This window comes from Perna viridis, chromosome 10, assembly GCF_037379345.1.
Source record: "Perna viridis isolate PV_CMFRI_1.1 ecotype Kerala chromosome 10, ASM3737934v1, whole genome shotgun sequence".
Lineage (NCBI taxonomy): Eukaryota > Metazoa > Mollusca > Bivalvia > Mytilida > Mytilidae > Perna > Perna viridis.
The window spans coordinates 10,776,726-10,801,199 of NC_142454.1; the positions used below are offsets into that span (position 1 = coordinate 10,776,726).

Here is a 24,474-nt window from a genome sequence, read left to right on the forward strand (position 1 = left end):
TGCTTGATTGCAGTAGGAGATGAATATAAGATTTTCTAACAAGTGCAGATCCGAATGCAGAAATGATTATCGTTATATGAAAGTTTAGTACATTTAAACTAAAATAACATCGTTTGTTTGGTGGGTTTTTCTTCACCATGAATCACTTTACCATTGGCAGTGTCTGAATTTTATGTGATCTGGTAATTTTAAAATATACAACCAGACTGACTAAGTTCTTTTGTTGTTATTGATTATAGAATGACGTTTATATAAAGATGGTAGTTATGGAGACAAAATGTACAGCACAATACAAGAAGTGTTCCCGATTTTAACTTTTACCAAATAGTGTACCTATACATTTTTTTTTCATTTACAAATATTATGAAGTCTTTCCACACCAGTCTACATGACACGTTTACCAGAACACCTGATATTTGAAAAAAATAATTATCTAACACCTATCAGTCGTTCGTATTTGCTTAGACGTAACGTTTAAGTTTAGTCTCTGTGTTTCTTAAAACCTTAAAGAATAGATTTTATTTTTAATTGCGCATTGTTTTATACAAACGGTGACATTTTGTTATTCATAAACATATTGTAGCGTTTATTTGATTGAATTGTACATTTCAAACAAGTTCACGCCTTAAATTAATCTATGCCATTACTTTTATAAACATGCCTGTTGATGATCCATTCAATCTCAAGTTGGCACAAGCAATAAATATGCAAAGCAACCCTAAAAAAATTTTTTTGATCATGACGAAGGATGTTAAAAAACTTTGCTGGTTATGAAAGTGTTCGTGGTTGTTTTACCTATTTTCAGCAACTAGAACTGGGTGAAAATAGGTATTTATTTTTTTGTCAAAAACACAAATTCAAGCTAAGACAGTAACAGTGACAGTAACGACAACTTTTCTAAAGAGAAGTTTTTGTTTTTTGTTATTTAGAAGGAATTAAGAAGCAACATCTTTTATCACAGTTTTTATAAACAATATCATGCTTTGGTGACCATAGAAAGGTGGGCAAACGTCTAGATAAATCAAACAAAAGTGATCCCGTATTGAATTTAGTAAATAAAGACATGAAACAACAATCTTTTTTATCGAAATGGGAAAATAAATAACCATAATGTATACCATTATTTTCTCAAGCTTAAATCTATTGCGAATGTTTTAACTCCTTAAATATATGACGTGTGAATTAAACTTATCAAAGTATCGTTCTAATCAGTAAAAGTATAAGTTGCTTGTAAAGTGTCTTTTTTATTGTATTTTCACGTGAAAGAGTAATCAAGGGAACACCAAGATTCTAGCGGAAATCTAAAGTATGTAATCAAGGTACAAAAACCAGACATGGAAAACAGAAAAACACAACAAAGGGCATAAATAATCAAAATAATACGTAAAAAGTAACATAAGTAAATGACTCAGACTACACTAAAAAATTGGAGCGTAGACCAGGTGTACCGGTAGGGTAAACGTCCTTTGCTTTTCTAGAAACACCAGCCGAGTCCAAAGTAGACGAAGTGGGAAAGAAAAACTACGACGCGTTGAACAAATCAGTTTTTATCGTGCAGATGGATCCACCGTAACAATTCACGAGTTCAAGATTCCGACCATAAAACTTCTGTAGGAAGACATCAATCTTGTTGCAACATAACCCTATTCCAGGAGCCTAAATGTAAGCAGTCTAGCGCGATACAAAAACATCTGCGTAGTTACGGTAAACTATGGCATGACGTTTGAGGTATGATATGAAAAACTACATATACAAGTGCTGACGGGATGTTGCCAAAGATGAAATGAAAGTGACTATTTGTAGTTTTACTCTTTGTAGAGGAACTACAATACTTTCATTGAAAATATCTCGGTGCAGTAAAAAGATGATTTCCAGGTTCTAATCGACATGCATTCATAGTTTACGCTTCCTTTCAGACATTTGAGTATATCTCATTACTAGAAAGGTCAAAAGCTAAACTGCTATCAATAATGTGCAATAAATCAATTCTACTTTAAAGATGTGGACGAAGTTTCAAATCAAAATGCTGTTGACTATCTGAGTACAAGTTTATTTCATAATAAATAGCAAAGTTGTAGAAACCTAAATTAAAAAGATATTTAATTACTTTTACGATTATATGCTTTGCCCTTTCGGATTCTCAGTGATAAAAAAATGACTAAATCATAATTAGAAAACAAATGTAAGGAAATTATGTTAGTCATAATATAAATGACAATACAGGTACTTGTTTGAATGTAATAGGAAAGAATTTGAATATATCGTTGTAATACGTAAACAAATAAGAAAACCACTTTTTATTGACGAAAAATTCGGAAGCGTAAAAGGAGACAATTCAGAAACTCATAATTCCAATACATAGTAGAAACGTGATAACAAGAAACAAAGAAAATCTACAGACAAATTGTAGAGTTCAGAATAAAATAACATTAAATATAAAAATGAAAAAAAAAATGATATCGAAAACAATAAAAATAAAGCACTTGCAATATGAATTTTTACAAAATCCTCAAGTCAAAGTATGTAATTCGGAAGGATAAACATTTCCTGCTGCCCTTGTGGCACCCATTACCTTGCATGTGAGAAAACCTCAGTTTGAATATCAAGCTACAATAATGACCCCCTTCACTCCCTGTCAAGGCGAATTCACAAAAAAGTACTATCAACAACGACAGAGCTACGCCCTTTGTAATTCACAGCTAGGCGATATTATCCAAATTTACAAGGTTTCATGGTGATCATCTACATCAGAAAATTTAACCTTCATATTCCAATCGGTTGATATCGAACATGATGGAACATAATGATAAATCGTGCCGAAATTTGAAACTTGTTTTTTTTCAGACATTTTTTATCTCTGTCTAATTTAAACTGCCATATTTTCTTTATCTATATTATTAAGACACAAACTTGGTGTACGCATATGTCCATAATGTCTATTATAACAGGCACAATCTTCTATTGACGGCTGGCAAAAACATTTAATGCTTGTATTTGAAAATAATTGTATTCGTCATAATCGTTACATCGACAATGTCGATCAACTTCATTGCTACCTTTGTCATAATCAATTTGACCTTCTTCAGTACAAAGCGATTTCCTGTAAACGCAATCATAGCTCCCATTAGTCCGAAACGTGAATGGTTGATATGTTTCTATTTCGCATTCTATACCATGTAAATTTCCAGCAAAAACTTTTTGGTGTCCTGCGATTACAAAAATGCTTTCCTTAATAATGTACAGAACTTAAAAAAGAAACAGTGTATTGACTATAATATATAGTAAATGTACACAGTCACAATATTTCAATTTTTAGTGCATATATTTACAACAATACAATTATACTTCTATATCTAAATTGTGGTATTACTACTTTTACTTAGTTTTTGTAAATTGATTTTTTATCTTGTGTGAGAAATGTAATTTTTGTCCCTAGAAAGTTGCGAGTTCTCAGTCGTTGATTGACTGAAATAGAAATAATTGATTGGTAGTGTGATTGTATCTCATTGTTTAAAAAATTCCGTAGGTCGGATGTGACGTTGTGATTTTTCTAACAATATTCACCCGTAACAACTATTGACATTATAGACAGACAATAACTAAAGTTTCCGCCAAGACACAGATGCCGAATGAAACCTTAGTGTTCGTTTAAAAAACAAAAAAAAAGAGAAACAGAGTCTACATTTTTAGCTCGTTGATTATGAAAGTATCAAATTTCTAGAATCAATACGGTGTATCCATCTGCGACATGAAAACTGATTTGTTCAACGTGTCATAGTTTTCCTTTCCTCTTTTGGACATGACTTTTTATGAACAACCCAGCGAGTGTTTCTAGAAAAGCAGAGGACGCTTACCCTACCGGTGCACCTGGTCCATGCTCCCAGTTTTGTGGAGTCCGAGTTGCTAATTTGCTTTTGTTACTTTGTATGTATGATTTTAGTTACTTTGTGTTTTTTGTTGTGTCTGTCTTCCATGTGTGGTCTTTGTCCCTTTTGATTACCGCTACAACCTTGGTTCCTTTGATTTCTCTTACAAAAGGCATGCGTGTGATGCGTTTTACGCTCTCATTATCATACTCTTACGACATAAACTCCTATAAAAAAGGAAAAACATCCTGAACTGACACGTCATATCAATTAATTGAAATATTTTTGACGACCGTAAAGCTTTGTAGTCAATAAAGAGCTCGTTGTCGCAGTAGTTTTTTGTTAATCGGTTAATTGCTCTATCCAGCAAATCAGTGTAACAGTGGCACGTTCCGGAAAAGCCGAAAAATGTAATAACGTTGAAGCTACAGCAGGCCGATTGTGAATATTAACAAAAGTTGATAGGGACTTCAAAGACCCCGTATTTTCATAAACGTTTATTGAAAAGCTTCCTACTTTCGAAATAATGAATTTCTATATTAGTGCAATGATCAAACACAGACTTCAGTACATTCGTGTTTATGTTACACTTAACTTTTCAAGAAAGATCAGGTAACAATAGTGACGTATTCAAGTCGATTATGGGTGAACCCTTAAAATATTTATACTTCTTTTAAACAGGACAAATTATATCAACCAATATGGCCTAGATTCTTTTTTTTTCTTAACGACTCCCATTTGGAGTGAAATACCAAGTGAACAAGTAATAAAGTACGTGACTATCATTTTTCACCATAACATCACTTATGTCTTTCTTCTTTGTTTCATTTTTTTGATGCTGGTATATGTGTGTCTTGTTTGTTCTTGTTTGGAATCAAGGGAAGTAATCGTTGGAATACTGACCAACAAAAATCAAAACTGTTATCTTGTGGATAAAGTTCCAACTACAAAGGACAACTACAAAACGTAGATTTGTCTCCACATTAAGGGACAAAACAACAAGAATTATTGTGGATATCATTATTGTGATATAATCATTATGAAACATGAACTTTTTGTAATTTTTGCAGGTGTAAACTATAAAACTTGTGCTTTATGCATGTTAAAAACACAGAATTTTCGGTTAATTTTGTCATGAAAAATAACACTAGTTCGTTTTACCGACTGCTACCAATGTATACTTAATACATTGGTTTATTATAAATGTATTATTTAGAAGTTTTAAAAACGAAACAAGCATCACATACAGGTCTTCCTATAAAATTTTGCTCTTTTTCAGCATTCCTACTTTGAAGTGTTTATTAACACACTCTTTTTGGGCTACAAGCCTCGCAGGACTGGGAATCTGATATGTTTATCTAAGGAAAATATTCTCAAATGCCTCTGAAAGAAGACACTCATAGAACCCATAAGCCTCCTGTTTGCAAAGCAGACGAAAATTTATCATGCAGTGTTACACTGGACTCTTGTGGAGGACAATTTAAAAAGTGATTTACATCCCTTTCATATTGAGGCTAACTGTTGCATTTGTTTATCCAACTACCAAACCTAAATTCTCTTGAATTTATCAAATTATACAATGAGTTTAAACCTTTAGTTTGTAGCGAGGTATATGACCTTGTTTATCAAAGTGAGCCATGTATTTATCTCCGGTATATTGGCATTATATGACATAAAGGGCTGTTTCGTTTTCAAGTATTTTTGTACCCCAAGGTATATCTTTACTGTCATTCATATACATATCATTTTGTGAATCTGTTTAAGAGACATTAACTAGATAAGTAGTTAAATATTTTTTTTTTCCATTTTAGGTATTTTTGTTATTATCTTAAGTGTTAATTTGTTTATGTTCCCCATTGCTGGTAAAAGGAAATTATTTTGAATTATTTCCTTCCTGATATCCGCAATTATAAAATAGTAAAATAAGAAAAAAGTTTCCTCAACTCACAACACATTACAATGACCAGTTTTGATATCATCAACGTATGAGTTTACTTAGCTGTATTTATTACAGTGATTTTTGGAATGGACGTTTGTTCAAAACGTACAAGGTAAATCATATTGTGTATAGAACATTGACTTTAAACAGATTTAATATAAGGTGTATAGTAAATATAATGAATAATTTGTATAGGAATGATTTGCCATACATGTGCATGTATTTATTTTATAATGAAATGTCCTGCCGTTGTCGTATAGAATCTATGCACGTTGATGATGCATTACTGTCTTCAGTTATACATGTAGAAATAATGCACTTTATTTTTTAAAATGTAAACGACATATTACTGCAACAATTAAGGAAAAATAATATGTATTAATTAGGAATATATTCAATTATTGAAAACTGTAGGAAGGCTTTGATTTTTTTCAAAATCCGATGTGAAGATCTGGAGTAAAAAATAAATGCAAATTTTCGGCTTAAATGTAATTTAAGTATATGACTTCCTAAAATCAAAACAATTCATAAGTAAAATGAATATTCATTAAATACAAGTCTAGTTAGTTGTATAAAAAGTTTGTAGTACTGTCATATGGTAAATTTCATTTCGTTTTCTCTGATAAAACAAAGGCAAGGTTAGAATGCATTTTATTGTTTCATTACAGGTTGAATAATGTAAATACTACAGCTTATTTCGTTTGTCATCCGCTGATTGAAATTAAAAAAAAACAACTTTTGGTAAGTGCCATGTTGTATTACAATCGTCTTTCCTATATTTTCAATTTCACTTACAAAAGTGGAAACACTAATGAACTGTGTCGGCACAATCACATTTTGGTCCAAACAATGCAGACAAAACTGGGCGTTGATGATCTATCCTAGGTCTTCCGCGACTATCGCTAGCTTTTGGGACCCTAAGTCACAATGATCGAAAAGAAAAATATAGAGGGAGAAAATCATATTAAAAGAAACTTCGATATTTAACGAGTCAATATATAGACATTTCCATCTTCATGTGACCTAGAATGGCAAAGAGAAATGAATGTTGAAATGCGACCTCACTCATCTCGGTTACAAAGGGATTATTGAGTGATGAATTATTTTATATATTGTGGAAACTGAAATTATCGCACTGTGTCAACTTGCATTTCTTTTGACGGTGTAAGTTTCGGGTGTAGTCTACACCATAGGATCATTGGAAAAGAGTAGCAAGTAAGGTTCTCAACCCGTGTACTTGTTGGGATGCCTAATGTACTTTGAAAAAAACTAATTTACTAAAATGAAGTCAAAACGTTCAACATAGAAAGTAGTTCTTCGTCTACTTATTTGTTGTTGGATTTAATATAAAGTATGATTTCTCTCGGTCAGTGACAAGATACGTACGCCTGTAATTCCCGTCCTTTGTGTTAAAACAGGGTTAAATTACAACTTTCAATCATTATTTGTTTAGCTTTAAATTGAGATAGTAGTATTAGACTGGGTACATTGGAAGCTCTAATATGATTACCTATGATTTTGTCTTATTAAATAATTGTTATTGAACGTCTTGAACGGCATGTCTTGTTCCCTTTCCCAGGTATTTAATAAAATATAGGCGATGATTTATCTGTTTATCGGTATACACAAAATCATATTTTTTTTATTTTGGTATAAGGCTTATGTGTCTTTGAAAAAAGATGTTGCTTTGACCTTTAAATGTATCAATAATAGCACGTTCCGTAGGATTTAGTGAAAACAAAAGCATGAAATATCTACATAAAACAGCAAAAAATATGAAGACGCCACAGTCACATAACAAAATTAGCTATTTTAAGGCAATTTTTTATCCAATCAGAAAGCTTGTTACATCTGAAATTATTTGAGTTAAAAATTCCATCCAGGTAACCCTGTACTGAATCAATTTTTATCGATTGTTTGAATTTACATGCCAAAAATAGTTACTAAATAGAAAAGAGGATGTGATAAAAAGAGCAGTCAAGAAACCAATATTCTAGGGGGGAATCAAAAGAATGCAATACAGGTACAAACCAACAAAAGTAAATGAGCAACTCGGACCCAACTTAAAACTGGGAGCATGGAATAGGTGCACCGATAGAGTAAGAAAAAGGAAAGTACCAAGAATAACTTTAAAAAGCATCTAAACACAGGCTTGCTGATGTAAAATGGTATTTTTTTATTTACTTTCACAATTCGGTGTGAGTAAGGATGAAAATTCATTTGTCTTTAAAACATAACACACATAGCAGGTGCCCCAGTTAAGGTTCGTTTTCTGTTTACAAGGAATACATAGATGTTTGAGCACAAAAATCTGATATCTTGCATAATTGCACTACAAGCTAGGGCCTAAATGTTCATGTCAAATTGATTTTAGCAAACTCCTGGTCGAATTTGTTTGTCAAATCATTCACACTTTTGCTACAATTGTTGACATTATGTCCTTTGATACATGGATAAGCTGGAGATAAGTTCTACAAATTGACACATACACAAATATGTGTCATGTGAAGCGCTTAGTTACTTGGTATCTAGTTTCAAAAGAACATACATTTATATAAAATAAAACATAAAGGTCATAGAATATGATTTTATCGCTTAGGTCTAATGAATTTCTCCATTTTGCAAATGCTGCTGTCCGTAAATGCATCTGAATGGTTTCGCAGTTTAGATGATTAATAAATTTGTGTCTCTTTTGACCACAAAAAAAAAATTAAAATAAAAAAAAATAATAGCCTGGAATCCTTCCCTTATCGGAATAATGCCCACATTTTTTGTAAATATTTTGATCCGTCCCTTCGCTGTATGTGAAGACTGCTATTTTGATTGATACTCAGCATCATAGACTTGTAATTTGAATCTTTGTTAGAATCCCTTTATATAATTTTATTTCAAGGATTACATATTGTTTCATATTGCATAGGGTTTTCAAATTTGAATCTAATATTTCTACAAAATTTGATTATCGAAAGTGAACAACCGGTTTATTTAGATAACTGCATGTATGGTATAAGGACTGAATGAGGAAGGTTTTAACGACCTTGACTACCCTGTTGGGTCTCGCACTGACGAACGGTAGGGTATTAGATATTAACTATTTAAAATTGGATTGCTGTTCAAACCAAATTAATCAGTATCAACGAGTATTTATCATTATTTTAAGTCTTGAAATTCCACACTGCGTTTTTGCTTGTGTTTTAGGATGCAAACCTGGATCTGTTTTCAGTGAAACACAAGTTATGACATGTGTCAAGTGTACAATGGGTGCTTATAGAATTGGTTGTGCAGAGACTTGTGAATGTGGACCAACTTAGAGGTAACTGTAATACCGTAACCCGTCTGAAACTTTTCTTTTTCGAGAATTTCGAATCTCAAACAATATTATATAATTAATAGGTAATCTTATTGTTTTACAACAGTCTTACTCTGCCTTCCCACATTTGTCGTCTTGTTAATATGTTACGAGCCTTTTTGTCATGGTTGTAACAAATCGATACTACTTTGTTGCTATCGTCTGTGCGTTCTCCCGTTTTCATTATTTAAATGTATGGATCGTGTGTGAAAAGAAGATCAACAAGTATGGAATTATAAACAGACACAAAAACATGGTAACACATCAACATAAGTATGAATTTGTTCACGAGTAGCTATCAATTGAAAATATAGTTAAATTATAGAATTTTGATATATATTTTTGCTGGCTGATTCCCAGTCATATGTTACATTTGTATGTTGCTTTCTAGGAAAAACGTGTTGATTCTACCTTCAATTATGCTATTATCATTTTCTCTGTAGATGTGATAATGTAGATGGTTGCGTTTCTACGACCGTCGATCACCGTTCAAAACTCTTATGAATAACATCTTAGACACCAATAACAAGGAACATAAATACACAGTACATGAAACTGTATGCATCGATTGAGTATCTAAAAGAATCGCCATATTTCTGGACGTACCAAAATGTATATAATACGCTATTATGTTTTGTCTTTAAAGTTCTTATAGAATCTGTTCATATGAAATGTTTTGCGAAAACTAAGAATACTCACTGTCATGTTTATTGATAAGCATTGATAAAGGTCGAATGAAACAAATTGGAAATGTTCTTTCAGGTACCCCGACGTTATCATTTCTATATCCTGTATCGCCGCCATCGGTTAAGCATAGCCTTTGGTATCGCTGCCTTTAGGAATCGAGAATAGTTGGCCGAGAAAAGCAGAGTATGGAGAAGAGACTGGATGTAACTGCTATAATGGAAGGTGAAAAAATAAAAAAAAGTATACTTGATGGCTATTTCCAATAACAGACATCTTGTGTTTCAGACATATTGACAGTTTATGAACTTATAGTAGCAAAATTGATCAATAGGATTCTAAGCGTTTGGTTTACCCACTTGATCGTCTCTTTCGTTTTTTTTTTCTGGTAGCATTCTGTATGTTAATTTGTATGGACATGGTACGTCACCTAGCTAAGTTTTCCATTTATTATATAAAATTGAAATTTGTCTAATTTACAAAATTCTACGGTATAACATATACAGTACATATGTACTAGATTGAGAATATTCAGGTATATATATATATATATATATATATATATATATATATATATATATATATATATATATATATATATATATATATATATATATATATATATTGACCGTTGAATAATAATTTAGTATGAACTTTGAGAAGTACTTAGCTTTTGTTTGTCCCTACTTGTGGGTCTTCCCTGCTGATATTTGTACGAAATGCAAAATATGGCATGTATGGAACGGCCAAAGGCAAACAAATCACCATTCCTATTTTAGAAATCTAAATTTAGAACGAACCAAAGTAAAAAAAAAACTGAAAGTTATTTTTTTTAATATTATTTCGTTCCAAATTTTTGAATGCAGGCGGTGTTGCCATAGATATCACAGCGGTACGAGTTCGAGTCCCGCGGAGGAAACGACCAACAATTTGCATCACAAATTTAATAGTTCTAACATCGTTGGGAATTTTTCAGACCTTTCTATACGTTTACATATCTTCCCTGCATCAATTTGATCCAATGGAGAAGTGTAGCGAATAGAATCGTCACATTCTGAGACGTATATATATATATGTAAAGGTCTGAAAAATTCCCGACAATGTTAGAACTGTCAAATTTGCGATGCAAATTTTTGGTCGTTCCCTCCGCGGGACTCGAACTCGTACCGCTGTGACATCTATGGCAACACCGCCTGCACAAAGTCCAGTGCCCTAGACCACTCGGCCAGCTAGGCTATATAAATTATAGCTTTCGCTGGCCAGGTCATTCCTCCTCGTAGGATTAATCTAGGGCTATAACTTAGGACACGATGTATAGTAGTACGGGACAGTTCATTTAGATGTTATTATGTAGGATAGAGGACCAAACTAATGATGCATGTCACAACAAATCAATATTATACAACGTCTCAGAATGTGACGACTCTATTCGCTACATGACTAATGAGATCTTAAATCATAATATTGAAGTAAGGGGAATAACTCATAATCAACTTTATTCAACAATACATACAGCGTGTCATGATGTCAAGTTCGGATAATTGTCGACTATTTTCAAGTTATCTATTACGCTAACAACATGCTACTTAGTAAAGTATTACTTGTTTCACCGTAATTTTAATTTTGCGCATCAGTTGCTTGACACGTCGCGGATTATATGGTACGAGCCGCTGATGTATCTGTTATCATCGCTTTTTCTTGTGAGACCTCTTGGTTCAGTTTTAATATTAAATCTTTTTTATTTTGTTCGATACATTGTTAATTCGTGAATTTATATCTCTGTTTTATGTGTTTACAATTACCAATATTTTAGGATTTTGACGTTTTTGAATCCTAGAGCTTACGCTTCGCTTTTTGTTTTGTTTTGTTTTGTTTTTGCTTTGTTGTTGCTGACATTTATATGTAATTTCTAAAATTATGTTTATGTTTTAAAGAAAATTTAATATTATTTTCCAAGACATATTTCGCTATCTCAGAATATATGTTATTTATTGTGCATAAAGAGATATTGTTCTGTAACTGTATAGCCTTTGCCATTTACATCAGGAAACTATATGTATTTTTTCAAAGTAATTATAAGCGTCATTTTCTTTTTTAAAAAAATAATATAAATGCACAATATGCACCGATTAAGTTTGAAATGTATTGATATTTTCAGATCTAAATACTCAATAAAATACTGTAAAAGGACATATTTGGACAAAACAACTCGTTTGCTGAAGCATATGTGGTTCATGCATGTATTTACGGATGGTAAAGCCACCTGCAAATGCCTTTAATTCCTTAGAAATTAGTATCTTATGAGCAGAAACGATACTTGTGAAACGTATTTTTACTGCTGTTTACCGGGAAAAAAAATAAACGAATATATGGAAAATAGATCAGTCGATAATTTCCTGATATTTATTTCCAATGCAGTTAAGTATACATTTGTTATATTATTACAACATTTATTTTTGATACCTCATATATCACTGTCTATATGTCTTGTATCGCTACCATTTGATTGACCATAGCGTTTGGTGTCGCTGCCTTCAGGAATAGAAACATGGTAGAGACAGAAAAAGGTACAAAGTTTCTTAGACTGTAAAATTGTTATATTCAATATGTGAAATCTGATGTTAGAAAGAGTGTTAACTTCTATGAAGACAAAAATGAGAAATATATGATAAACAACTTCAACCTACTCAATAGAGAGAATATTTGATGTTATCTGAAATTTTTTCTAACAATTACTATTGTTGGAATAATTTGCATATTTTGTTTACTAAACTGTTTTTGGTGTTGTTTTTTTTTGTTGTTGTTTGTTTGTTTTTTGTTTATTTATTTATTTATTTTATTTTATTTTATTTTTGTAGAATTAAAAAAATCAATTTCTTTTCTGAGACTTTGGATGACAGATTTTGTACTTTTAGCCCGTACGATCTAGCTTTTTGTAAACATTTATTTGATAGTTGGTAGGTAAACTAGATAGGTATAGGTTTGTATGAGGATATATGTTTTGTAATCCAATTTATGAGTGTAGCATCATTAAATATGGTTAAATGTATTTCCATACATTTAAAGTTTAAGCCCATGCAACGAACTGCGAGAATGTAATTTTTATTGATAATGTTTTTGATACCACTGCTGGTGGACCTGAGGTCCCAGAGGGTATTCACCAACCCAGTAGTCAGACTTGTCTGACCCGAAAAATATCACATTTTATCTACCCTATTCATAAAATCTTACAGTATTCCAAACTTAAAATACGTAAAACACCGAGGCTTCGTTCCTTGCATTGGATGTGGTAGAACCTCACGGTGATTGATTTGGCTTCCCTTTTAGAAATGGTTATGAGTACTTCTTGTACAAAACTAATATTCTGATTATGATCTTCCTACATATTCGATTTTAATGCTGCTGATGAGAGGTTACTCCCTGAACACATGTAGAGCATATCGAAATTTACAATATATAAAACTGGTCTTTTTTTGTTTTCAGTCGTCCGAACGTCTAACCATTCGTCTATCATAACACATTGTCGACTGAATAATATCTCACAACGGATTTTCTTCAACATTTTCAACATTTGGTGAATGGTTGGCTACCATAAATACTTCGATGGGGATTGATTTTCTCAGAAATCATGAACAGTGGGACTTTAAGCAGGGGACTTTGATGAAAGGTTAGTAGAAATATAGCTTAGGTGGAATTGATTTTCACAAACGTATTTAAAGGGGGACTACTATTCTAAAGGCTTTAAGTGTTAGATTAGTGTTGAATGTGGGCGCAAGTAATATGAGCGTTCTCAAGATAGGTTTTGAATTTATCAAGTCTTGAGTTTATTTGTAATAACGTCCTTGTTTTGTTTCCCAATTCGGTACAGTTTTCTTAAGTTTTGACTTCAAAAGTTTGATAAATGTCAATATCAAATCTATGTATTTATGGAAGTACAGTATTTATCTATCTTTATATATTCTCGCAAGCTCATGACCATGGATGCTGTTTTTTTTTTTGTATTTTTTGTAGTTTAGCAAAAGGTGGTTTGACAATTTACTATTGTTTGTCAACCATTTATTGAGAAACAAGGACAGTGTGGTATATAAATTATATTTCATTAAGGGAATATGAAACCGACGGTATTATCTCGTTGAAGTTATGGTTTAGACATCTTCAAAATATTCATTGGAGCTTATCATGTAATCCTTAGTTTGTACAATTGTGTAATGTATATTTATTTTCTGTATTTCCGTTGTAACATGGTATAAGACACTTTCAATTGATTTTAGGCATGTTTAACTGTTCAATACTTTTTCCGCAGTGGCCTGATTTTAAAGGGAGAATTTTGCGCCAGTCCCAAGTCAGGAGCTAATGGCCTCTATATGTTTCGTTTTCACCTTAATTTTATGTTACTTAAGTTTTCGCTGTACCTGTGTGTACTGATATTTTGGGGCCAGCTACAGTGTAGACAACCTTAAAAGTAAAGAAACGTTTACATATGACTTCCATGTGAATTGTTTCATGTTAAGATTTTCATGATATCTCAAACAGTTTCTAGTGCATTCAATTTCAGATTTAGAAATAAGTGTTTCTGATTCCAAAAGAAATATAGCTAAATGGATATTATTTATTTCGTGGACTCCAGACCAATCTACAGTATTGCTTGCAAGCAGAGGGCGATACACCGAGTAACACACTCAGAAATATACATCTCGTATGACATATCTACCTCATGTAATACTACCGTATATCACCCTCTACTGCAATCAATATATGTGTAATACTAGGTAACGGCAATTAATGACAATTATACGAAATGGTTTCGGATTGACAGCGGTTACACATTCCAATTTTTGTTATTAAGTTACTTTATTGGTCTTTATGATGATAGATATCATACATTCCAATCTGTCTGCTCTGAAAAGAAAATCCACAATGAAAATCTAACAGTTTTTATTGTATTTTAGTGTCATTTACAGAGTTAATTCCCTTAAGTTTGAATTCTAAATTACATTCTGTACAAATTGTATTTCCTATGAACAGGAGTAATTTGAAAAGCCACGTGTAAGTTAAGAAGCCATGTTAAGAAATGGAAAACAAAACATACAACTGTATGCGCAAAAAGGGTTCAAAAAGAGGGGAAAATATGTAAATCTGTTGACAAGTCGAAAAGAAACGCAGCGCTCGTCCTTATTTTACCACACATTTAGCGACATGCATTTGACATGGTTTTATGAATTGCAAGTTTTCGTCATTGTCAATTAAATTGTATTCTTGTTCTTGATTTTAATTATAGAATTTGAATATAGTTAACATATTAAAGTAGAGTGTCTTGTACATTGCAGGCAAGAATCAATTGCTTAAAACAGTCAGTTCTACGAATTACAATAATCTTCTTCAAATACAAACCTGGACTGAATACTTACACATCCACACAATAAATTAAACAGAAAGTTGTTATTGATATTTAGGTTTCTGGAAATAGGCAGTTTAAACCCATATTATTATGTTAGTAAACTGAAGAGTTAAGAAATATTCATAAATTCTTATTTTCTGAATACTAGGTGTTGTATTGAATGTTAACTAAAATTCATTTTATTTAGTCAAAAACTCGACGATATACATGGGCAGGTCATACACAAATGAACAAATACAACATATATTCATAAACGTCACATCTCGTAGTATGTGATGATTTTATTTTCATGCCATTATAACATGGTTTCTTCTTCAGATTCTTCATTGAAATAAACACATATTTGCATATGTAGAGGGCATTATGGTTAAATTTACCGCCTTGAGAAGTAGTGTTGGCACATGATAATGGCTTCTATGTAAGCAACTATTGTATAATCATCTATCCCAAGCACAATTTGTGCACTGTTTTAACGGGAAATTGGAAAATATATAACAAAATGAATAATTTTATTGTAGTATCTTTCTGAAACACAAACACTCTCATTTATGCTTGTCGTGCGTTTGGAACTTTTCTTCTCATTACAGATTTGATTCATGTTGCAATATATCGACGGACACAATCAACTCGAGGTGACACGTCTGAAGGGCGTATACAAACAATAAACAAAAACTGCGAAGAATACCATGATCAATATGATGAGATTGAAAATCAAGAAAGTAGAACTTGGTATTCAACAAGTACAACCACAAGGCGGAAAAATGAACGACTAAACCTGATGGCAGTAGGAACTGGTGATGACGGATATCTCATTCCATTAGTACGTGATGTAAAACACGAACTTCATATCGAAACTTCAAAGTTTGACCGTCCAGATCGAATGAAGACCCAACATTTATTTTTGGAATCGAAACAAATAAAAAGTTAAACATTTTTTGGTTATGTCAACACTTTTTTAGGTTGATTTACACTCAAAAAATGTTTACGTCAACACTTTTTGCGTTGTGGTAGATAAAATATGTCTGTCTACCTCAATGCACAAAAACGTTGCGTTAGACATTTTATGTCCTATTCAACACTAAATTTGCTTTCACGTCTTAAGACAACGTATTTTTGTGTTGGATTAGACAAATTATGTTTTTTATGAACATTTTAAGTGTTGATATGGCCAAAATATGACTAAGTTGAACGAAATGAGCATTTAAGAAGACATATGTGTTTTCCCCAGTTATATTTTGACTGTGCAGACACTAAGTCATTATTTTAGACAGCAGTGTAAGAATGCAACAATTAATATGTCTAATTCACACGAAGTCACTAGTACCACCAGTATGACGAAAACTACGTAATGCTCAAGTTAGGGAACAAAACCTGCCTTTATTCAATGACATTTCAAATAATCTCTTATTATTATTATTATTTTAGTTTTTGTATATTTTACTGTAACTTGATATTCAGAAACCGCAACGTTTACTGTCAGTGGAAGTGTAAGAGTGATAATTAATTCAAATGAGTGTGTTAAACATGTCGTATATATATATATCGTTTGGCTGTCAAAGTCTACGAGAATTTAGAGTTGACTTACCATTTTATTTTCTTTATTTTTTTAAATTTCAATTTCTTTTAATGACAAGATCCTACTGTCTTCATCAGTAGAATGTCACTAAAGACATAACTGCTTAAGTACCTCCAGATCTGTCAACTTAAACAAGTATCCCACATTATCAAAACCATGTATATCACATTTGATTTCATTACTATGTTATTGAAATATCTAAATTAAAGCACAAACAGTTACCGTTTGTAGCGTATATATTAATGTTCATATTATTGAGATTTTTTGCGAATAATGATTAGGTTTTTATTGACAAAATAAACATAGTAAAGAAATTATTTTAGGTGTAATTAAAATCTTAACTTGGTTGTTTTTTTTTTTTTAAATGACCTATCTATGATGTACGTTAACTAGAACTATAACCACGTTCATTTTATACAGATGTCAAAACCAGCAATGTAAAACAGGTTGACACACACAACAAATACATAAAAGAACATAGAACAAACCTTAGTCAACACGTAAAAAATCAAAAGTAAACAAGCAAATCCGGACTTCATTTACAACTGGGAGCATGGCCATATGGCACGCGCAAGGTGAACAACAAATTTGTTCTACTGGTGCAGATGGATACACCATAACGATCAACGATTTGTTGATGAAGACCCAAAGCGATAGTGATGAATTACATTACACTGTTTCGAAATTTATAGTATAGAATCGTACAAAAAAGTCTGCTTAGTTTTGGCAACCTCTAGCATTACGTATGGATTTTGATATGAAGATTCCATACGCAAGTGTTTAAGGTGTGTTGTCATATATAAGGAAAGTTGACGATGACCAGTCGTCACGTTTGTCACATGGTTTGACCATGAGTAATTCCTTTCCATCGATCTATTAGAGTAAGAAATGCGCCGAGAATATATTTATGGAATCCCCAAAGATAGAAAATTGTATAAATCTTGTTTTTTGGGGAATCATATCCTCTTACAAAAATGTACGCAATGCAAACCATACGACTTACTTTCCTTTTAGATAAAAATAAACTGAAGTGCTGTCATAGTATGCTATGAAAATTAGCACTAATACTAGTTTATACAAAAGAAATAAACAAATGATTGTTTTTTTTTTATTTTGATGCAAAGCCCATCAATATTAAATCCTGGATTACTTTGATTTCAATAGCCTTGTGGCTTACGTTATCATTAAACACGTGCTTTTCAAAATGCTAGTTCATGCAGTTCAGTGTTTCCACATTTTAGATATCTATTTACCAATGAATAAATAAGAGCCATCCCAGAGTTTAACTTTCTTCATTTAGAACTATAGATGAACATCGTAAATTATCATTTCATTGTACCAACATCACACTGCATGACGTACTCTAGTTAACAACATGTTATTTCAAATATGTATGTCATTTTACCTTTGTGTTAATATGTTTCTCGTACGTACCACATGTAATTGTGTAAGTATGCTTTTAAACATATAAAAAATATCTTCACTCTGTGTTTATAAGATTTAAAACCCATCTGAAATAAGATAAATATATATCTAAAACGTGGAAACACTGAACTGCATGAACTAGCATTTTTCAGAAACATTTGTTAAACATTTTGATAAAATATTATTATATCATTTTTCAAAACATTTGTTTCACTGTTTTCAAAAATTCACTTGAAAATTGTTTTGACCTATTTCACTGTTTTGAAACTGTAATTGTAAATCATTTTATGGGTATTGAGGGTATGCATATATAAGAACAGACAATCTAAATTATGAATATTCTAATGCAAAATTTACATACACATACAACAGGTTTAACGTGAGATAAGAAATTTGTAGCGTTCTCTATAATGTGTAGATGTAGCAAACTACAAGTAAACTTCAAACAGTAAGTGGATATCAATGAAAGCAAACTTCATATATTTGTTCTATAATTACAAGTGAAATTCAGCAAAAACAGAGATGAATCCAACAGGGGCCCAGGGTGTCCTCACATTTTAAAAAAAATCAATTTTATAGCAAATTAATGATACTACCAATAGAGAGCCCAAACAAAGGCCATATTTCCCCACCTGTTCGACGTTTCTGGATCCGCTGCTGATTTATGCAAAACAGTTATATTATATTGCAAACAAATTAATGAACAGACAAGCGAAAAGACTAACAAACGCTTTGAACACTTGTCATGGTCCAATCAGATTCTCATCACTATATAAAATTTACCTTGAAAAAAAATCATCTTGTTTTATTGGGAATATTAAATTATTGTTATCTTTATTTCCTGCAAAAGAGAGAGATTGTGTGTATGTCTTATAAGGAAATAAATAAAAAATGACAAGCATTATATAGTCAAAAGCGTGAACTTATTTAGCTCGATTCAAACACCGGAGAGGGTAATAACTACAATAAACACACTTTTACAAATATGAATATGCAAACAATCATAATATTCAAAACTAACAGAACATGTTCAATATTATGAACCCAATTTTGACAATATGTGTAGTGTAAATGTTTCAAAGTTTCTGTCAATTTGGCTTTCCATACATGTAGTACGTGAAGTAAAGTTATAAACTCTTAACATTATTTGCAAAGTTTCAAAATAAATGTTCTGCTCAGATTCAATGCAAACTGTCAGCCTAAGTATTCATAAACATAATCACAACATGCATACAACTATCATGACAAGAAAAAAAAGGTTTAAACATACATCTAAAATGCAAAACTGGTGGAATAATACACTTCAAAATGACTGTAAACTATTGACAAAAAACGTCTATTAGAAAATAGTTGTTCTCTTTGATACATACCCTAAGTTCGATCAGAAATTAACGTAAATATTGAATGAAGCAAACCCAGTGACCTGATTAATATTTAGGACGTTCTTTCTTACGCTCAAAATTCACATATTCACATAAAGTTCGGCAATACAAACATATCAATTAAGTCACTGAGACACTTAAATATCATAAGAAAATAATCAAAAGTTCAGAAATTACTCCTTGCTGAGTCAACATCTAATTGTTTGATATAAATTTTGACACATTAACTTTGTAATCGTGTTCCAGACATGCAATTGAAATCTATTTTATTTGTATATATATTCTTCGTAAGAAATAATTCCAAATCATCTATCAAATATACAGAAGAACATGTTTACAAAACGCTTGAATTTTTAATCGACAACATATTTGTCCAGTGTGGTGAACGCGTTTCTCAAAAAAACAGTCGGCATTCCAATGGGAACAATTTGTGCTCCTCTACTTGCTGACCTATTCCTTCATTCTTATGCGGCTGACTTTATAGCTGATCTGATCCGAAAGGAAAAAAGAAAGAAAAAAAGAGGATCCTCACCCTACCGGTGCACCTGGTCCATGCTCCCAGTTTTCAGTGGAGTCTTAGTTGCTCTTTTGCTTTTGTTACATTGTATGCATGATTTTAGTTACTTTATGTTCTTTGTTGTGTATGTCTGTTTTCCATGTCTGGTCTTTGTCCCTTGATTGCATTCCTTTGATTACCCTAGAATCTTGGTTACCTTGAACACTCTTATACAAAACCGGACACGGGGAAACACGGAAATTTTCCGGGCATTAAAAAACAACAACAACAAACAAACAAACAAAATAAGAAATTACTTGAGTGTTTGCCTTAACAGCGTGATGTTGTCTAGTTACTAGGAAAATGTAAAAACTTATTGACCAGCTATGTTTAAAAAACAAGGTTACACAGACTAGTATTAATTTAAACTATTTTTGCATGCAGTTTTCATGTATCTAATTACACAGTATTGTACTTACATCTTGTTGGACAGTTCTTTAAAACGTCTTCAAAATAGTGTTTGCTCCTTGCACACGTGTGTAGGATAATACGCACACTTATAAAGATTTATCGTTATCGTTACCTTCATCATGTTCATTAACATATACATTTACATATCTTGAAAATGCGAAAAAATACACACAAACTCATTAATGCGATGTCCTCTCTAGGGGGTCACATTAATCAGTATCTCTATCTTAGTAAACTGTTTTCCTAACAGGTTCAACTTAAGCATGAACTATTTTGCAAGAATATTTTCAAAATGATTCTCCCATATGTAATTTGATATAGTTTAAAAATATTTTCTAAATTCGTTTTAAAACGTTTTTAAAAAATAATACATCATTATATTTTTCTTACAATTTCTACAACTATTGATTGAACATTTCAAAAAACTTTATTAAAACCATATCTGAAAATGTTTTTGCGTAACATATAATATAATCATTTTTTAACATGTCTAAATAATGTTATAGCGGTAATCAAAAGAATGTAATCCAGGGACAAAGACCAGACATGGGAAACAAACATACACAACAAAGAACACAATGCAACCAAATCATACATACAAAGTAACAAAAGTAAATGAGCAACCCGGACTACACTAAAAACTGGGAGCATGGACCAGGTGCACCGGTAGAGTAAGCATCCTCTGCTTTTCTAGAAACACCCGCCGAGTTGCTCATAAAAGTCAAGTCCGGGGTTGACAAACGAGAAATGGAAAACTATGACCCGTTGAATAAATCAGTTTTAATGGTGAAGATGCAAAACATTTTTAAAAAATCAAAATGTTTTCAAAACGTTTTTAAATTGTTCTGCTGAAAATATTTTAGAAAACCACTAAAATAACATCTAAATAAACTGTTTCAAAAAAGTTTGTGCCCAATATGGGTACACACTGCCAAGAAAATGTCCTCTCCTTAAGCTCAAAAAACTTCATAAAACGAACATAAACCGCAAATTGACCGCGTCATAGTGCGATGTATATATAAGATGTTTTCCAATGTGCATTACAAAATTGATATGATCGGACCTGATTATGAAATCGGACAACCTTGTGAGATCGGGCATTCATCTGAGTTTAATATATATATTGAATAACTTAGTTTGCACTTTGCAATCCAAAAATAATTTGTCTTATGAGAATGGCTTTCCTTACCCAACCAGATGATATGCTGATTATGGCCGTTGGAAGCGAGCATCATGAGGTGGTGTGAGCTCTGCGGTTCTAATATATACTATCTTATTTCCTTTAAAGTTACCCATTATACTAACGAAAAAAAAATCATGTCCCAGAAGTAACAAAAAAATAACTGTCCTTACGGAGAAAATTCGCCATTTCTCTTAATCAAACAAATAAGAATATAAAGGTTAAGATCACGTTTTAGTTAAAATAACTTCATTTGTTTTGGATAGCTTTCGAGTCTTTTCTGTTTTTTTTTTATTTCTTAAAACAATTGAATATGATGAGTTTGTAAAAATTTAAGAAAAACATGAATGTACGAACGCGTATCTCCGCTGTTCCAATGTTGCTTTTGTAAAGGCAAGAACATATGCCGTCTTGGAAAAATATAACATCGATTGTGTTATCCAAATCGAAGCAATCCTTTTATAAGATAGGAAAGGTCATCGTTACCTTTGCTGGAAATGGCTGTCAGTTGCGTTTGAATCACTTTACATCACATGATATATGTAAAATATTCACAACATCCGTGGTGAACATTAATATTTGAAATATCTGTACAACTTTTCGAAAGTCTTATATTCGGTTTAGAACAAAACACTTTTGTGTACAGACAAAATGAATAAAATTGAAAGTTAGAATTGATCTTAAATTTATATGTTACAACTGTAATCAAATGATAAGCCTCTAAAGACTGGTTGGTAAAAAAAAATATATAGATATATTAAGTGTCATGGCTATGTATGAATGTGATGTTATGTTTATATATGCCAAGATGCGCTTAAAAATAAAATTTCTACCTATCTGTACAAATTAATTTTTAAAGATTAACGTGACACGTATGGTAAAACTCACGGTGATTGTTGGTTTTGGCAATGTCTCCTCCATATGATAACATGATTACACACACCACTGTAAGTACATTTCTTCTGAGTGTTGGTAGAAAGAGTAATCAAGGGAACCAAGGTTATAGCGGTAGTCAAAGGAATGTAATTCAGGGATAAGGACCAGAAATGGAAAACAGACAATTCATAACATTGAACATAAATTAACTAAAATCATACATACAAAGTAACAAAAGCAAAAGAGAAACTCGGACTCCACTAACAACTGGGAACAAAGACCAGGTGCACCGGTAGGGTAAGGGTCCTCCGCTTTTCTAGAAACATCCGCCGAGTATCTCATAAAAAGTCAAGTTGGCGGTAGACGATTGTAGTTCAATTGTTGAAACATCGATTAGGAAGTATATGTACGTGTGGTAAAAAGTAATGCATTTTTGAAATAAATTTTACAAGTCACTATTGGATTGTGACATAACAACTGATTTATTATTTCAATATGTCTATTCATAAACACTATATATAATGAATAATTTTGATCACGATCATCATCAATCTCATGTTCAGGAAATCCACTTGGATTGTACCCCTTGATCAACTTGAGTCGAGGAGCTTCATTATTGTTGCAAGACTATAAAGGAACTACACTCATGTATATGACAGGTGCCACTGACGGTGCACAGACATACTTGCCTTTCCCAGATATCTGACGTCACTCCATTTTATTTTGTGGTAGTTCATATTGCAAGAAGTGCTTTATTTTTTATTACGTCTTGTTTTCCTTATCTTCTTTTTAACATGTACTCTATTTTATTCGGTTTGTATTGGGAATCATCTATGTTTCCTGTTTTTACGTTCAGAAAACTTTCAGAGATTTACTTAAATTGTGACGTATTTTGATTATCACATTGTCCCCAATATACACCCAGTATTGTTTGTTTTTTTTAATGGAAATTAATGGATTTGTTTAAACTTAAAACAAATGTACCGAAGTATAACCTAAATCAAAAGCAGTAACCACCAACAACATAAGGTCTTCAGCATGTGTAAACACATCTTATGGTCCTAAACCTATAAGAGACCCCAACAACAATAGGTTAAAAAAATCCAAAATTCCATGGTAATAGAAAGAGTAATCAAGAGAATCAAGGTTATAGCGGTAATCAAAAGAATGTATTCCAGGGACAAAGACCAGACATGGAAAACAGACATACACAACAAAGAACATAAAGTAACTAAAATCATACATACGAAGAAACAAAAGTAAATGAGCAACTCGGACTCCATTTAAAATTGGAAGCATGGATCAGGTGCACCGGTGAGTAAGCATCCTCTGCTTTTCTACAAACACCCGCTGAGTTGCTCATAAAACGTCAAGTCCGGAGTAGACAAACGAGGAAAGGAAAACTATGACCCGTTGAATAAATCAGTTTTCATGGTGCTGATGGACGTGGTTTTAGAACCATTTATATAAGTAAAACATGTTTCATATGGGAGATGCAAAACAAATTAACTAAATCCGTACTCTTTCCTTGTGAAAATACCCGACATATTTTCAGTCAATCATAGAAATCTAGGATAACAATGTCATACTCATTCCTGCTTATGAGACTTGTCAAACCAAACATGCAAAATAGATACGTAAAAATCACCAGTACGATGACTTAACATACATGAATTCGTGTAAATGCCATACATATTGTTTTCGTGGTAAATAGGCATAATCGCTAATATGTATTTATTTATAAAGATAACATTGTCGTCAAATAAACTGTGAAATCGTGGGGTTTTTTTAATTCGTATTGTTAAATAAAAAAAAAACTACTCTCCTGTGTA

The 24,474-nt window shown here is 32.0% G+C and overlaps 1 protein-coding gene across 1 annotated transcript; it reads left to right on the forward strand.

Moving 5' to 3' along the window:
- Positions 1 to 5,798: 5,798 nt before the first annotated feature.
- Positions 5,799 to 17,140, forward strand: LOC148604500 (uncharacterized). The gene is made up of 6 exons (XM_088551006.1): positions 5,799 to 5,917; positions 6,474 to 6,546; positions 9,004 to 9,118; positions 9,917 to 10,063; positions 11,997 to 13,505; positions 15,824 to 17,140. The coding sequence occupies exons 5-6, from the start codon at positions 13,442 to 13,444 to the stop codon at positions 16,162 to 16,164; spliced, it is 405 nt and encodes a 134-aa protein (XP_088407132.1). The 5' UTR covers positions 5,799 to 5,917; positions 6,474 to 6,546; positions 9,004 to 9,118; positions 9,917 to 10,063; positions 11,997 to 13,441; the 3' UTR covers positions 16,165 to 17,140.
- The last annotated feature ends 7,334 nt before the right edge of the window (positions 17,141 to 24,474 follow it).